Source organism: Acartia tonsa, chromosome 2, assembly GCF_053477335.1.
Source record: "Acartia tonsa isolate MP-2025a chromosome 2, ASM5347733v1, whole genome shotgun sequence".
NCBI classification, from domain to species: Eukaryota; Metazoa; Arthropoda; class Copepoda; order Calanoida; family Acartiidae; genus Acartia; species Acartia tonsa.
In genome coordinates this window covers 42,733,049-42,749,860 of record NC_137261.1, presented here as the reverse complement: position 1 = coordinate 42,749,860, position 16,812 = coordinate 42,733,049, and the positions used below count along the sequence as shown (strand labels likewise).

General features: G+C 30.7%; 1 protein-coding gene across 1 annotated transcript; it reads left to right on the top strand.

Annotated features, from left to right (window-relative positions):
* Nucleotides 1-62: 62 nt before the first annotated feature.
* Nucleotides 63-15,898, top strand: LOC145311906 (uncharacterized). The gene is made up of 13 exons (XM_080150945.1): nt 63-176; nt 456-576; nt 1,018-1,071; nt 1,304-1,388; nt 1,522-1,590; nt 5,240-5,324; nt 6,046-6,089; nt 6,615-6,662; nt 6,870-6,980; nt 13,721-13,776; nt 14,511-14,565; nt 14,787-14,894; nt 15,308-15,898. Exons 1-13 carry the CDS (start codon nt 66-68, stop codon nt 15,390-15,392), a joined length of 1,032 nt encoding a protein of 343 aa, XP_080007071.1. The 5' UTR covers nt 63-65; the 3' UTR covers nt 15,393-15,898.
* Nucleotides 15,899-16,812: the final 914 nt, after the last annotated feature.

Below are 16,812 nucleotides of genomic sequence, written 5' to 3'. Positions count from 1 at the left end.
TGACATATTAATGACATAATTATATTCTAACTATTTTATTAAATAATATTTTTTTTAGAAAGAAAATGTCAGAAACACGAAAATGTATATTATCAGCTTATTTAGTATTTTTCATCAGTCTTGCTGTGCTATTTGTTAACTATGACAAGTCTCCAGATAAGGGATACCCTTTACCGGTAATTAATCATAAAATAAAAGCAACAGAATGTCTGTATGTACTGAAGGAAATATCTAACAGCTAAACCGAAATTGTTCTCCTATTCCATTTAAATTTTTAAAAGATAAAGTTTTTTTTAAATGGAAAAGTTCATTTAGTAAGTATATTTACATTGTAAAAGAGAACCATGTCTGTTCAGCAGTTAGCGAGATCTTTCGTTCAAAAAGGCAGACAGACAGGCTAAATCATAGACATCTTGTTACTTTATATAAGGATGTAAAATTGTAAATATTTCTAGGATTTAAACACATGGAAGGTTTGGTTGACCCGCCTATATTCTGGTTCTACTTCTGGTGATCTGGCAGTCGACATGAGCTTCTATACCTGTTTTATCGTGGCAGCTGTTTGCTTTGTAACAGGTATGTAATAATTTGAAATTTCGTTGCTTTATCCTATGGAACTATAAAAACCAACTACCTTATTATAAAATTAATTGAAATCAATGGGGTAGAGTAAGTTTCTCTCTATAGCTAATCCTGCGGGGCCTATACCTGCAAGGCTTACCAGTACCTAATTTTACAAAATTTTTCCTTTACTTCCCCCCCCCCCTTTTAAATTGTAACGAGGTGAGATTTTAAGTTTATAACATGATTACTCCATTGCCATTTGAATGGAGGTAGAATTAGGATATAGTTGCTTTTCTAGGTATGTGTGACCATAGTATACACCCCCATAATTTTCGTAAATGGTAAGTTGTCAACCCCTCAAGAATACCTACTCGATGATCAACCCCGTTTTGAATGAGACTTGACATTATGTAAAAAGACAAAAGCTGCTGATTAATGAAAACCTATTTCAAGGAGAGTTGACTGGTAACTGGAGCCAGGTGGACAAACTCTGGAGCTTGCTTCCAGGTAAACAGTTTCCTTGTTCACTCTTTACACCATATATCACCTGTCTGTGGTGCCTGTACTCCCCTAGATATATTTTTTTGGAGGGAAGGGTACTTTTCTAACCAATTAAAACTATTCTCCATAATTTGCAAAAATTTCAAAATATCTACATATTGTACAGAAAACCTATTCAGATTAGATTTGTTGATTTGAACCACTTGATCATTCAGGCAATTTATTTATCTATATTTAGTGGCGTACACATGGATTTTCACATTATACCATCCAAACACAAGACTTTGGTTGATGACTTTGGCTGCTTCAGTTTGGGGTTTAAGGTAAGTTTTTTTGCTTGATTTTAAACCAAAATATTATTTTCAAATTATGAATGGTTTGGTGAAGATCTAATGTTACAACTAACAAAAAAATTGAAATCATTTTGAGCTAAAATTTTTTTCTTTCTATTTTTAGATTAACGTACAATTTTGTTCGTCGTGGAGGCTACGGTTGGCCACCCTGGTCTGGAGAGGAAGATTACAGGTAATTCAGATACATAGGTTGGGCACCCTGGTCTGGAGAGGTAAATTTCAGGTAATTCAGATGCCCAGATTGGCCACCCTGGTTGGAGGGGAAGATTACAGGTAAGAGATATCAAGGTTGGCCACTCTAGTCTGAATAGGACTGGTAATTCCGATACTATTCAAGGATAATGTACGCTATGTTAAAAAGTAGAAGGGCAAATTACTTAATAAGTTGGTTCAAACTTTTCGACCAAAAATTTAATCCACTTAAGGAACTGTTTTTTTATCATAATTAGTTTAAATATCGTCGATTTTCTTACCTTTCAATATCTTTAAATAAAGAACAATCAAACAGTGGCGTGCGAAGCACTTTGTCTAGGGGGGGGCATTTTGAAGATTTTGTAAAATTTTGCCCCCCCCTAAATCAAAGTGCCCCGGGGGGGCACTTTGCTTTAGGGGGGGGCATTTTGATTATATATACTAATTTTAAATAAGGGCGTTGTAAGGGGTGGGATTATATGATTATGGGCCTTCTAGTTCTTATCCCTTCTTCCCCATCCCTTCCCCCATCCCTATTTCCCATTTATATCCCACATCTCTTCCCCCCCATCTCTTCTCCCCCATCCCTTCTTCCCACCCTGCAATGACCGAAGGGAAGGGAGCTAGAAAGCATCTTCGAAAAAAAAGTACAGAAGATAATTTAACCTTCCCCCCCCCCCCCCCCAACACAAAACATTTTTATGGGTGGAAGGGGATGTTATAAAATCTCAGCAGGAAGGATGAATACTCCATTAAAAAAGGGGGGAGATAAAAACACTCATACCAAAAATTAACCTAATATTTAAAACTGATTTTAAATATTTCTTTATTGTATGACAACAAGGATGACAACATCTTTAAGTAGCAAAGCACAAAAAATCATTAATAAGAATACAAACAAGTAGATTTAAAGAGCATCTGTTGAAATAAATATATATTTTAGGTAGAAAAAGTAACAAATCCTTTTTCCTGTATGTTGTGTGATGACAGTCAAAGTAAATTACATACTGGATGCTCGAAACAGCAAGAAATTTTATTTTTTTAAATATTATGATCCACAAAAAAATTTATCGTACCATAAAAACCAAAGATATAAAGAACTATGTAAAAAATAAAAAAAATTACTTGTCCTTTCATCTACAGATATAAAATTCTCTTAGAAATATGGAAAACTTTAGGGTATAGTCTCTTTAGTTCAACGCCCCCCCCCTATTATCTCAGTTCCTATTAGAGATAGAGAGCTAAAAAATTTTGTGCAAGTCCCCTGTGTTATGATAAATTTCCGACCTTAAGTAAGTCAAGGTCAATTTTCGCTTCCTTCACCCTTTTATTTAACGACCTTTGTTTTTAGGTTCTTTTTTACTTATAAATTTCAAACGGCTGTAACTTTTTTATTTTTGAAGCTAGAATAAAAATTTTTTGCAGAAAATATTTTTCTTTATGTAAATTTTATATTTGAAATATCAAAATATAATTTTAGCGGCCGCAGCTGTACTTGGCAGCTGCCAGCCGCCGCAGTCGGCGGTCGGCGGGAAAACGGCGGCGGATCTTTATGAAATTTTAATACATTATGTAGACATGCAAGATAAGCTTAAGTTTGAAATTTGAAGTCTCTAAGTCAAAAATTGCGGCCACAGGAGCCTTTAAAAGATTTCTGGATACCTAGAGGATCAGGACCTGCAGGATCATATCTGGAACCTAAAATTGACTTGAACACCTGTATTTAATATGAGGATGTACTACTAGAGGATATTTTAGTATTTTAGTAAGATAAATTGCTTTGTTTAAGTCAAAAAAATATTTTTGCTCTTTACCTGGATGACCCTGCCATGTTTGCTGGCATCCTGTGCCCGCCAGGATGGAGATATTCAAAAAATATTCAACTCTCAGTTATGTCTCATACCCACACTTAAAAAGTCAAGCAGTTTGGGCTCTTTATCTTTCACACACAGAAAATGAGATAGAAAAAACCGGATGGGGGGGCGTTCAACGCCCCCCCCCCCCCAACCGTTAAGGGTTAAAGGGCATTTCGTCATATTTTCATAGTAGCTTTTAATAGGTTATTCTAGGTTAAGTTAGGTCAGGTGATTTCCCCGCAGGGTTAGGCAATTGGCCCCGCAGGAGCTATAAATAGGTGAAAAGCTACTGTGAAAATACGATGAAATGCACCTTAAGAGGAATGTCACAAAAGGGACTATACCCCAAATTTAAAAGATACAAAAATAGCCAAAAACGTCCTGAAAAGCAGTCCGACCTCCATGAATTTTTAATAGTTAATTATACTCCATAATGATGGGAATGTTAACATTAAGTTTTAGCCTTCTATCTTTAATTGCAGTTGAAAAAAATCACATTTCCCCCTTAGCATTACGTACTGACAGCCATAGTAAATTATAGAGAAGCTAAAAAGTTATATCAACATATCCTACCCATTTTAAATGGCACTTTAAAACTCTGTTAATTTTTTATTTAGTTGTGTTTCCAAGGATTTATAAGGGCGGTGCGTGAAGCGCACCTAAAAATATTTACTCCCTCTTTGAACTAAAATCAATTAAAGACAACAAGAGTGGCGTATTTTAATAAGTTAGGAATATGGAGTGTAGATAGTTTTAAGGGTTTTTAATGAAAATTGCCATAAAAAAACATGTCTTTTTGTAAGGGTATGTACACCAAAAAAATGATAAACTTATCCTGAAAATAAAATGACATCATATATAGTTATTCATTTAGACAGATATACAGTGTTGATAAAAAGGCTTAGATAAATATCAACGCTGTTTCTTTTTTATATAAAATAACTTTTTGATTAAATATTTGTTGTTTACACATGTTTTTATAGAAATAAAAACAAAATATACAATGCAATGTGATAAAAAGCAGAAACCATTTGGAAGGGCGCGAAGCGCAAATTTTTTTCTTCAAATATGCAGGGAGAGAGAGGTTTTTGGGCTATTTATTACACTAGTCCCCAATATTTCATATAAAATTTTCTTATTCGTTGGCTCAACAACTTTGGGGACTTTAATGGAATTTTGATTGATTGGTTAATTAAGTCGAGTTTCCATACATTTCATCCACTAATTGTAATATATATAAGGGGTAATTTTGTGTATCATCATTGGGGATGTACAAAATTTCTTTGGTAAAAAGTTTATATTATACAAAATAAAATACTATCTATTACCTGGTTTGTTATGTTCAGTGAAAAAAGATTATAACCTAATTTCTACACTAATTAAAAAATTTGGTAAGTTTAAATGAATAGCAACTGTCTGTTTTTTGAGTATTTCTTGATCTTTTTTTTTGGAAACTGGGATAGTTTTGCTTTTTGTAGGGTAGGGGGCAAAAAGGGGCATTTTTGTTGACCAGGGTGGGGCAAAATGGGGCATTTTTCAACATTTAGGGGGGGGCAGGGGGGGTGGTGGCTAGGGGGGGGCAGGGGGGGGCGTTTTGGTCGCTAGGGGGGGGGCGATTGCCCCAAATGCCCACTTCGGTTCGCACGCCACTGCAATCAAATCTACAGACATCCAACAAAAATCTAAGATTTATATCTTGTGAGTGACATTTTATGTCTCCAAAAACATATAGTAATCAAATCATGTACATAACAGTATTATAATTTTATGAAGGTGGAATTATGTAAGAAAATGGCCAATAGTTGGAACTAGGATTGGTGGTGCCATCTTTAATTTCTCTTTCATCTGTATCTATCAGGTATTAAAAGTTTCAGTAGCAAAGCTACTCTCTTATTCTAAATGTCTGTTCGTCTGTCAGTGTAAGAAACGGAATGAGAGCAATGTGAATTTATCAGCTGCTATTAAGGAGAGACCGCTGAAATTTTGGTGCAGATTCCATGTACAAATAAGCATGTAATATATGATTTCGGTAATGCTACAAAAGAAAAATAAGGTTATTTAATTGTCAATCGATGATTTTTTTGCTTTGCTACTTATGAATGTTGTCATCCTTGTTTTAGCTCCATTTGGGTTAGTGCATTGCAATTAAATTAATTTCTGTAAAGTAAAAATTTTGCTTTTTCTAGCTGACAATTATTGTATGTTTTAAAAACATGATATGTTATTATTCTTAATACATAGCTAATTTTTAATTGTTGGGGGACTGTTATATTTTAATCAAGTGTTATTATTCATGTTCATCCCTTCCCTCCTTAGTTAGATAATCTACACAAATAAAACAATTAGAGGTTAAAATTTTAGTGTAAGAATTTTGAAAATGTGCTAAAATTGTGTCAAATATGATCCATGTGACGTAATAAAATGGGGGAGATGAGAAGAGAAGGGGGAAAGAAAACCCCTAAAAAAAGAGATGGATAATCCCTCATTTTTGTTACGTCACATGGATTATTTTTGACACAATTTTAACACAATTTGGGCTTTGTCCCTATTTTATCTATTACAAATTGAATAAATTTCAGAATATCTTACTGTTTTTGACTGCCAGTCCAGCGGTTATTTGTAGGTAATATTTCCTTTATATATTTTAAACGGCTGTGCCCTTAGCATCTAGGGGCTATGTATTCAAAAGGGAATTCATGAGAGAGGGCAAAAATTGAATAAAAACTACCAGAGACTTATGTGAAGCTTCTCCTAATTTAAGAACTTAATTTGTAATGTGGTTAGTGAGATCATAATTGGCAAACAAGAAAACTTTGCTACTTTATGCAATGAGTTTTTTTTTTAAATTACAAAATTTAAACTTAAGATATCATTTGAAATTCACTAAACCTCTCCGACTAAATTTTTTTTTGCAAAATTCAATATTTTAGACTTTGTAAATATTTTTGAAAATATTTTAGAACCAAATTTTTGTGTCAGACAGAGGAACGTATGGACACAATACAGTTAATAAATAGTTTTAAAAGAAATTAAATAAAATAGATAAAAATGGTATGCAAAGGCCTTTCTCTAAGGGAGCATCATACAAATACTAAATTGAAAAATTCATAAAATAAGAAAGGTAATTAATTTTGAATATTTTTTTTAGTAAATATGCAAGATTAGATTCATGGGAAGACTATGCTCTAACTCTCAGGAAAATACCTTATTTTTTTAGTAAAACATACATACACAATACACATTATAATTTAAAATTAAACAATTAGAACTAAAAAATCTTGAATCATTCAGTTGATAAGTTGTGAAACTTGCATTGTATTTTCATTATTGGTAGATTGGTTTGAGCACTATTACACATTGTTGATTTTTATTATATTACAAAATAAGGTATTCAAATCTTTAGTATAATTTTGCTGGTCTACATTGAATACACAGCAGATCAACAGCAGTATGACTTCCAGACTTACAAATACTCTCTCATCAATAGTGAACAAAAGTTGCACCATCCCTACAAGTAAGTGTATAAGCACATATTGGTTAGATCTAAAGTTGCATCATCCCTGTATTTTATAGTAAGACTCCCACACTAATAAATACCCTCATCAATAGTGGACAAAAGTTGCACCATCCCTACAAGTAAGTATATAAGCACATGTTGGTAATATTTAAAGTTTCGAAAATAATGAAAAAAACCTTTAATAGCAGATAAAAATTGTACCATTCCTTTAACAGCTAAATTCTTTTGATTATTAGTGGATAAAAGTTGCAGCATGCAAAGAGTTGTATACCAATATTTTTTTATTTTCATCACGGTTGGTTTTTTATTAAATGATTAAGTTAGGGTACAATGTTTGGCACTTTTGATATAAGTAAATGATAACAACAAAGCCACAGAATACGATAGTGCCTTCAGAAAAATCGATGAAAATAGTTTTCATACTAAATTTTGTTTTTTTATATTTTTTCTAAAATGTCATGACAGAAGATGCAAAATGTCGTCTTAGTTTTTTGAAAGGATTAATCTTCTCTGAAATCTAAATTATCAAAATATTTTTTTTGGTAAATGATTATACGATATATGTCAAACATTTTATCAGAAAGAAATATTTAAAATTGTGAAGTAGAAACCTGAATAATTTTTCTTGTGGAAATAGTTTTCTGCAAATGTTGATAAACATATGTCTGCTAGCATTAAGATGTTTGTACTGCCAATACACGTTGGGTTTTATTTAAAGAATTTCTTTAAAATGTTTTTTTTTACATTGTATACCAATAACGCAATATTTGCTATCAGAAAACCCCCGACTAAGACTCGCCTACGACCCGATCTTTTAGGATTGCTTTGTAATTTACATTTTTGAAAGTCTTTCAACAGTATACACAGCAAATTCTTTTTTTTTTTAACTAACTTTCCGAATAATATACCTAAAGCATTTGAATTGACAAAGGCTATGCTAATAGTTTTACCATTCAAGTTTATTTAATATTCTAATAAATAGCGCAACCCTCCAAGTTTATGACTACTTTTCATGAACATATGATCTAGAGAATAAGCTCTGACGCAATGTCATATAAGGATATTATAATATTCATTAAAAAAATGGTTTTTTTTGCATATATGTTACATTTTACAGTGTTTTGTGGCTCAAAAGAAAGACAATTAAAAATTATTTCATATTATATAGTTTAAATTACATAAGATAACCTAGAAATAGTAAAAAATTCCCTTTCTTTTTTTGTCGCAAAAGAGAATTCAACAAAGATTTTCATTAAAAAACACCTTAGTGTAAAAATTAAAAAGTTTAAACATGGTCACAAAAAGATTCAATTAGTTTATTAAATGTTTCATTTTCAGCAAATGACGATTAATCTCTATTACAAAGAATAAAGTGTAAAAAGATATTCTGGTTTTAATTTTAAGCAACTTAAAATGCATTTTAATACCTTTTAATGATTTATTTTTTAAAACATCATTTTATAAAATGTTATTGATTTTTAAAGTTATATATTAGAATGTTTTTAAATTTTGTTAACATTTTGTTTTAAATGTAGAAAATTGGTAATTCTAAACATTCAAAAAATGATTTTATTAAATTTTCATCACTTAAATTGCATGTTTGATGAAATTTTCAACTGATAATTCAAGAAAAATCGTTTTGGTTTTATTATATTTTACTTTGAAATGTTAAAAAAATATATTATTGTCAAAAATGTGGAAGTTATACTTTCCTCAAAAAAAGACCTAAAACATGCAAATTAACACGTGTAATGAGATTTTTTTTCTTTCAGGTTTAATTTAAGTAATTATTGATATTTTTTGTAAAAAGGATTTTATATAAAAAGTTTTAAAACTCGAGTTATGTAGTGGTTCTAAAAAAGGTTGTGAATTTATGCAATTTTCTTGCAAAAAAAATTTTCTAGGATTTTAAAAATAGCAAAGGGTATTAGACGTACTTACAGATACAATTGCTAAGTCATTTTGGCCAAACACTAAAATAAAGTTTTGACATCTGAGGGTCCAACCGTGTCATGTTTTTTATTATAAATCCATATTCCTATTTTCAAAGACAGCACAAATTTAATTTTAAATGCGGAAGAAAATGAAACAATGCATGTACTTTCATTTGTAGTAACAATGTTACACATTTTTGGAAGACCAACACTTAGAATTGATGATTTATATGTTTAGCATTGGTAAAATCATTTGAAATTTGTATTTGACAAGCAATTACATTAATAAAGTGTACATTTTCATTTCAAATCTTATTAATGCTAACTAGAAAACACTTGATTTGATAAACTATATTTTATTAGCTTTCTTGGGCAGATTGTTAATCAGTTATGTTCTAAAATCTAATAAAACAACTGACCAACCAAATCTAAAGCCCTTTCTTTTTATTCTAATATGTAATTTTTAAGGCTATTTGGCTTTAGTTAAAGTGACTAACATAAAACCGACATGCTATTGTTGAAATATTTTTATATAATTTACATCGACTAAATGGTTTTTAAATATACAAACCATTAGTGCCTAATGTAAATTTGAAATTTTGATGATTCTTTATTTTATTAGACTGACAGACAGACCGAAAAATCTACACAAAAATTGTATACACTTTAGCAAACCTGCACTATAGATTGGTAAATACACCAGTCTGTCATTCGAATGACAATACAGTAATGTAATTAAATTAAGGTTACAAAAATAGAAATGTTAAAATCGTCTTATTGTTTAAACCTTATAGAAGATCTATTATTCTATAAACATCAAATTTGGAAGCGTGGCAACTTTACAATACCTTAAAAATTAACATAAGAATCAGGGATCTTAGGGGATAAGACAAAGGATAAACTCTCGATTTATCATAAACAAAATTACTCCTTTAATAACTTTGTTAAAATGATTGGCATGTTATCAATATCAAATTCCAAGTGTTTATATCGAATATTTAATTTTAAGAAAAATTTGTCGTAGATGATAATATTGACATATCGACATTAAAATGACATTATAACTTCTGTTGACATAATATTGGCACAATTTTTGACAGGGTAAATTTAATTCTTAAGTCACTATTTCATATCTACGCTAATTTTGGCCACACATTTGTTCTACACTGTGGGCTACAATTGAATCAAGACAAAAGTAAGTGCCGAGCCCTGGGACCTATGTAGGGTGAAAATATACATAAATCCTTGATGATTCCAGGTGGAGACAAAATATTTTAGCGGGGTCTTTTGGTTTTTTTTCAATTTAAAGTTCTGAAAAAAAAAATGAAAAAAATATGAAAATCTTTAATAAAAAACAAACAAAAAATAATTTTTAATATTTTTTTTTATTTAAAGATACAAACAACTTATATAAATATTATAAGCTTTAAAAAAATCACAATTTTCAAATTTAGACTTTCAATATAAAGATTTGTAGAAAAAACCTAACAACAAATTCTAACATATTTCTGATCAACATAGCAATAAAACGTCTTTTGCAAAATCTTTATCATCAAAAATAAATAGCACTTACTAAAGACTTTTTTTCATTTAAACTTATACTTTTCACATTAATTAACTTTAAAGATTGATTTTTTTAAAAGAAAGGTTGCGTGATTTTTTTATTCATAATTAATTGCCTAATTTTGAGATTCAGATAAAAAACCTTACTGCTTTATATCATTGGATACTCTACTAGCAGCGGCTACGCCCTCTAGAGGCATATAGGGACCCTTAGGTTGGGGGGGGAAGACGAACCCCCCCTTACAATTACAGTTTTTTTAATGAAAAAGTTAAAAACATTTATTTTGGAGAGTTGATTCTCTTGGGATAGTGACGGTACCCTTTCCTAAAATAGTTATAAACCTTACCAGGACACATAAGAAACTACCATGTAAAGGAGAACCATATTGGTTCGGTGGTTAGTGAGATCCCTTGGTGCACAAAGACTCACATAGAATGCGTTACTTTATTATAAAGATACATATATACACAGAAACTCTACAATCAGAGTATGTCTGTTTGTTCATCCGTCTGTATAAAAACATTACAGAATATATTTATTTGGTACTAGCGGCTATGCCCCTAGAGGCCTTTAGGGGCACTTGAGAGGGGAAGAAGTGGTTGAATTTTACAACTAGATTTTTATTTTAGACTTAAAAAGAAAAAGTTATTTTTTGTGTGTGAAATGGGGTCCTTTTTAGGGGTTGATTTCTCCTAGGATGGTGGAGGTACCCTCCCAAAATAAGTTATAAACCTTCCAAGAACCAATAACAAATAACAAATTCCTATATTAAACTATGTTGACTAGTCTAATAAACAGCCCATTGTCCCATCTCGCTCTGATTAATATATTTTTGTATCTGTATTTTACACTTGCTATTTTCTTTATTTGTATTCTTTTAAACTTAAGAGCTTCACTAATTATGGATGTTGTCTTTTTCCCTTGTTAAATCCAATTACCTAATTCTGGATATTCTTTGAGGTTGATAATTACAATTATATTTTATTAAATGAAAAAAGAACAATTTAATCATAATTCAAGATAAAAATTATTTTATCACTAGCGGTTTTGCCCCTAGAGGCATCTAGGGGCCCTTGATAAGTGGGGGGAAGTTGACCCCTCCCCTACTTTCAGTTTTAGTATGTAAAAGAAAAAGTTTTTTTTAAATGTCGGGTAGGAACTAATTTTTTCTAAACTCAAAACTTCTCAGGACCATGAAAAACTTGAACCAAGAAGAACTATATCAGTTAAGCGGTTACAAAGAATCTTCTGTACCGACAGACATCCTCACACACACACACACACACAAACAGACAGACACAGAAACTGTTACTTTTATATAAGGATTAATAGACACTAGACTACTCCTTAATATGTTGATCCTATATCAGTCTAAAAGATAGGTCAATAAAGAAGAACCAAATTGGTCCAGCGGTTAGCAAGAACTTCAGGCACAGACAGAAAAAACACATGGACATCCTATCTTATTTATACAGGGATATAACTTTTAATTTTCCAGATGATATTTCTCTCCCTGCTTTAAAGCACTATTTATGATACAAAATAGATTGATGTCTGTTTGTCCATCTTTCTGATGCTTAAGAACTGATATGGTTCTTTTTTTACTTTACTATGTAGCTTCTCATTGGTCCTTGGAAGGTTTATAACTTTTTTTGAGAAAGAGAAGAGAAATCGCCCCTTAAAAAAGGACCACAACACACAAAAAAAACTTTTTCTTTTTAAGCCAAAAATAAAAATATAGTTGTTGAATTCAACCCCTTCTATACCTCTTAAGTGCCCCTAAAGGCCTCTAAGGGCGTAGCCGCTATAGCAAAATAAATATATTCTGTATTGTTTTTATACAGACGGATGAACAAACAGACATACTCTGATTGTAGAGTTTCTGTGTATATATGCATCTTTATAATAAAGTAACAGGTTCTATGTGAGTCTTTGTGAACTATGGTTCTCCTTTACATGGTAGCTTTTCATATGTCCTGGTAAGGTTTATAACTATTTTAGGAAAGGGTACCGCTATCCCAAGAGAATTAACTCTCCAAAATAAATGTTTTTGACTTATTCATTCAAAAAAAAACTGTAATTGTAAGGGGGGTTCGACTTCCCCCCCAACCCAAGGGCCTCATATGCCTCTAGAGGCGTAGCCGCTGCTAGAAGATTATCCATTAATATAAAGAAGTAAAGTTTTTTATCTGAATCTCAAAATTAGGCAATTAATTATGAATAAAAAAATCACGCAACCTTTCTTTTTAAAAAAATCAATCTTTAAAGTTAAATAATGTGAAAAGTATAAGTTTAAATGAAAAAAGTCTTTAGTAAGTGCTATTTATTTTTGATGATAAAGATTTTGCAAAAGACGTTTTATTGCTATGTTGATCAGAAATATGTTAGAATTTGTTGTTAGGTTTTTTCTACAAATCTTTAAATTGAAAGTCTAAATTTGAAAATTGTGATTTTTTTAAAGCTTATAATATTTATATAAGTTGTTTGTATCTTTAAATAAAAAAAATATTAAAAATTATTTTTTGTTTGTTTTTTATTAAAGATTTTCATATTTTTTTCAATTTTTTTTCAGAACTTTAAATTGAAAAAAAACCAAAAGACCCCGCTAAAATATTTTGTCTTCACCTGGAATCATAAAGGATTTATGTATATTTTCACCCTACATAGGTCCCAGGGCTCGGCACTTTCTTTTGTCTTGATTCAATTGTAGCCCACAGTGATCTAGTTTTATGATTATTTGTTTCTGATGTCCAAGGTTAAAATTATTCCATTGTTCTTGGGATGAACATTATTGTCAGGGATATTTATATTGAAAATAAATTCTATAATTTAGGATTTTCAATTTATAATGTTTTGTCTATGCCTAATTCTAGGAGACGGGCTATCAGAAGTTATTTTGATATGATTTTTTAAAGATCAGAGAGGGTTGTTGAAGAATATAATAATCTTGTTAAAACATCCAAATTTTTCTTTGATATTTAAGCATTTTGACTACTTTTTTGCTTCTTTACTTTAAAACAATCTTTTTTTTAAATTATGTATCTTTTTAACAATAGCGACATGTATTGTTCTGTAAAGGATAGATCATTTAATATACAGAGCATGCATAGTGTACACTACGTATTACTCTTGCAAAACTATTGATATTTACTTCTTTAATACTTTTAAAATGAAGTTTTAGTTTATAAATAACTAACTTATCATTACATCCCTTATTCAAAATGTAATTATTTTTTTAGTGTTGGATTTCCCTGTCATGAGCTGTTTAGTGTTTGCAGGCATCCAAATTACACAGGCATTGTTTTTAAATCTCCATCACAGAGGGGACAATAAACTGATTCTTTTTCTACAACTTTCTAAACTCGTTCTTCAATTTGTAAGCTCAAATTTATATGGAGAAAGTTGACTTTTGATTGGATTAAACAATGTAATATTCTCTAGACTTTTACTCCAATATTTTCCCGAGATCATTAGCTTTGGACGAAAAAAAAATACTATTAAATGATACAGGATTAGGAAAATTGATTTATCTCGTGCGATCACTCCACAATTTTTCAAAAGCTTAGTATTGGCCCTGTTCATGTTTTAGGCTATTGTCAGGAGTAATAGACAATCCAAATTTTTAGAGGTATAGAAGATAATAGAACCTAGATTTTTTTCTTCATTTTGAAAAAAACAACTAATTGTTGGGTATTCTCTTGGGGCTTTATCACTACTTATCCTAAAAATGCAGATTGAATTACAAAATTGTGTAACCTACCTTAAAATATATGGAAGCTCTAGTGCCTATAAAAAAAATTACGGCATACAATACAAATGACAAATGATGGGCCAACACACAGACTATATTTCCAATGACAGGCCAGTATACATTTTAAATGACCAATGGTGGGAAAGTATGACGTCATTTATATAGGCACACCTATACTTGAAATACCTGTAGCTAATTACAAAATAGTCTACTGTGTCTATATAAATCATTGGTATATCTAACTTTTGTATGACTCATCTTGTATTTGTTTATTACAGCTGAGATGTCAATATGGTTTGTGTTCTATCTCTACACAGTCTCTGCTGGCGCCTCGTAAGTATAGCTCTATGTCATCAATTTATCGTCCATTGTATATCCATTAAGATCCCTTAAATTGACCTACTATATAAGTAGTAACTTGTAAAATTTGAAAAAAAATATTTTAAGTAACGAGGCTTCACCTTAAGAGTGATTGCCTGTCTGTAAGTTACGTTGACAATTATCGTCTTTTTTCTCCTAAATCTTTTGAAGGATTCTAAGTAAATTTTTTTAAGGTTGATTAACTGGAGTTTAATCGGAGCTGTTCTACTTGCCTTATTGTTCCAAGGATCAACTTTGCTTTCTGAATCTATTACGACTGGAAAATATAATCTATATACAAGGTAAAATATTATTTAAGGGCTGGTAATTTTTTTCAATCCCCACAACAACCTCACCCCCTATCTCCTTTCAAAAAAAGAAAGAAAACAAAATGGTAGTAAAAAAAGAGGATTAGGGAAGTAATTTAAAAAAGGAAAAGGTTCTTTTAATGGGCTGTTCCTGAAAAGCCTATTTCAAACGGTCCTGATGTTGAAAGTTCTGTTTAGAAAGGTGGCCATTAAGATGAGGGATCGGTGTGATATAATAATAACATTAGATAAAAGCTCTAAAACTACACTACTGAATGGATTATAGTTTTAAGTAAAGCTACATATGTGTCCTAATTACGTCTTTGTGTATTAGGTCAACAAACCCTACCCTACACTTACCCTACGGACTAAATTAATATAAAAAATGTATTAATAAACTATTTTAGGTACAAATCCGAGGTGCCAAGGTTTCTAGGTCTGTTCAACCCATTTAAATCCAGCTACCCTGCTCTACTCGAGGTCAGAGAGTGAAGCTCATCTCAAATTGGATATGCGGAAAGTGTCATGTGTGACCTCATAAAAATTCATCTCTCTTTTTTTAGGAGATTCCTTGCACACTTTTCCTCTGTAGGCGTATTTTTATGACGTCACACTTGACACTTTCCGCATATCCCTCAAAATACAATAACTTTAATTGTAAATTACTATTTTTCTTCGTTATTATTATTATAAATTCAATTATTGTTTAATTTTTATGATTGTAATTTTACATTTATGGAGAGTACAATGGCATATATGTAAGTTAATTTAAAAATTCATAATATTTACAAGCTTATAAGGATAAATGTCACTTATTGGGAATTTGGAAAAGATCAATTCATGGCCCATTGCCCTATCTATTTATCAATAATTGTTTATAAAATAAAAATATATTATTAAAGTTAAAATAATTTCTTTGTATTTCTAAATTGTTTCATCCTTGTAATATTAAATAAGCATTATTGAATAAATTTCTACGAAATTCTTACAAAATCAAAGTTGGCTTTTTCTATCAATTTTTCCTAGAACATTACCCTATTGTATAAAGCTGTAATAAAACTACCTATCTATAATTCAAAGTAGATCGATGTTTTTCCGTCTACCTTAAGCACGCTGGACCAACTTTGTTGTGGTTTTTAGAAAATAAGCTATTGGGTCTGTTGCATTTATGGTTTTAAGCTATTTTTAAAGTGTTTCCTTATAAAATTTGCCCATTTTTCTACAAAACTGCGACATTATAACTTTATGGGGAAGCAATATATTAGAGTCTTGGTTCTATTCGCTTCTGTAACAACAATCGTAACATATCTATGGCGTCACATGGCTGCGGCTGAATTTCAAACTTGCGGTTGGATAAGAACTTATCATCTAAGTAGAGTCGCTAATTGTTCATAAATCAAGATTGCTTCTATATTTTAGAATTTTTGCGGCTATTTTGCAAACTACACTTAATTATTAAAAATATTTGACCATTAGTATTTTTTTAAAATTATTAGATAGCCCAAGTTTCCACATTTGTACTTTTTCAAATTTAAATGTATGTAAAGCATCCAAAAATACTCCCTAGACTAATTATACTCCCAAAATATATATACAGCAAAAACATGATATTCTAAAAAAATTGTGCTAAAACGCATATTTTTAAACCCTAACTACATTAAATTATTTGTGCTGATTTTTACAATTTTTGAGCCGTGTTTTTGTACACATAAAAATGTATATTAGATGTAGAGAGAGGTAAATGAAGTATCAAAATTGTAAATGAGAAAACTTAAAAGCTTTCAAAATGAAAATGGCGTTACAATGACAATTAATCCCATAAATAGCGCAGCTTGAAAAAAAAGGCCTTTATACGGTTATTTAAAAAAAAACAGAATGTTGGTAAAAATAGAAAATATTGTAGAACAATTTA

Bases quoted from the DNA above. Each gene is read 5' to 3' on its own strand.
- LOC145311906 (XM_080150945.1), top strand. From the start codon at position 66: ATGTCAGAAACACGAAAATGTATATTATCAGCTTATTTAGTATTTTTC. The intron at 1,072-1,303 runs GTAAACAGTTTC...ATCTATATTTAG, and splicing joins ACTCTGGAGCTTGCTTCCAG to TGGCGTACACATGGATTTTC. The intron at 1,389-1,521 runs GTAAGTTTTTTT...TTCTATTTTTAG, and splicing joins GCTTCAGTTTGGGGTTTAAG to ATTAACGTACAATTTTGTTC.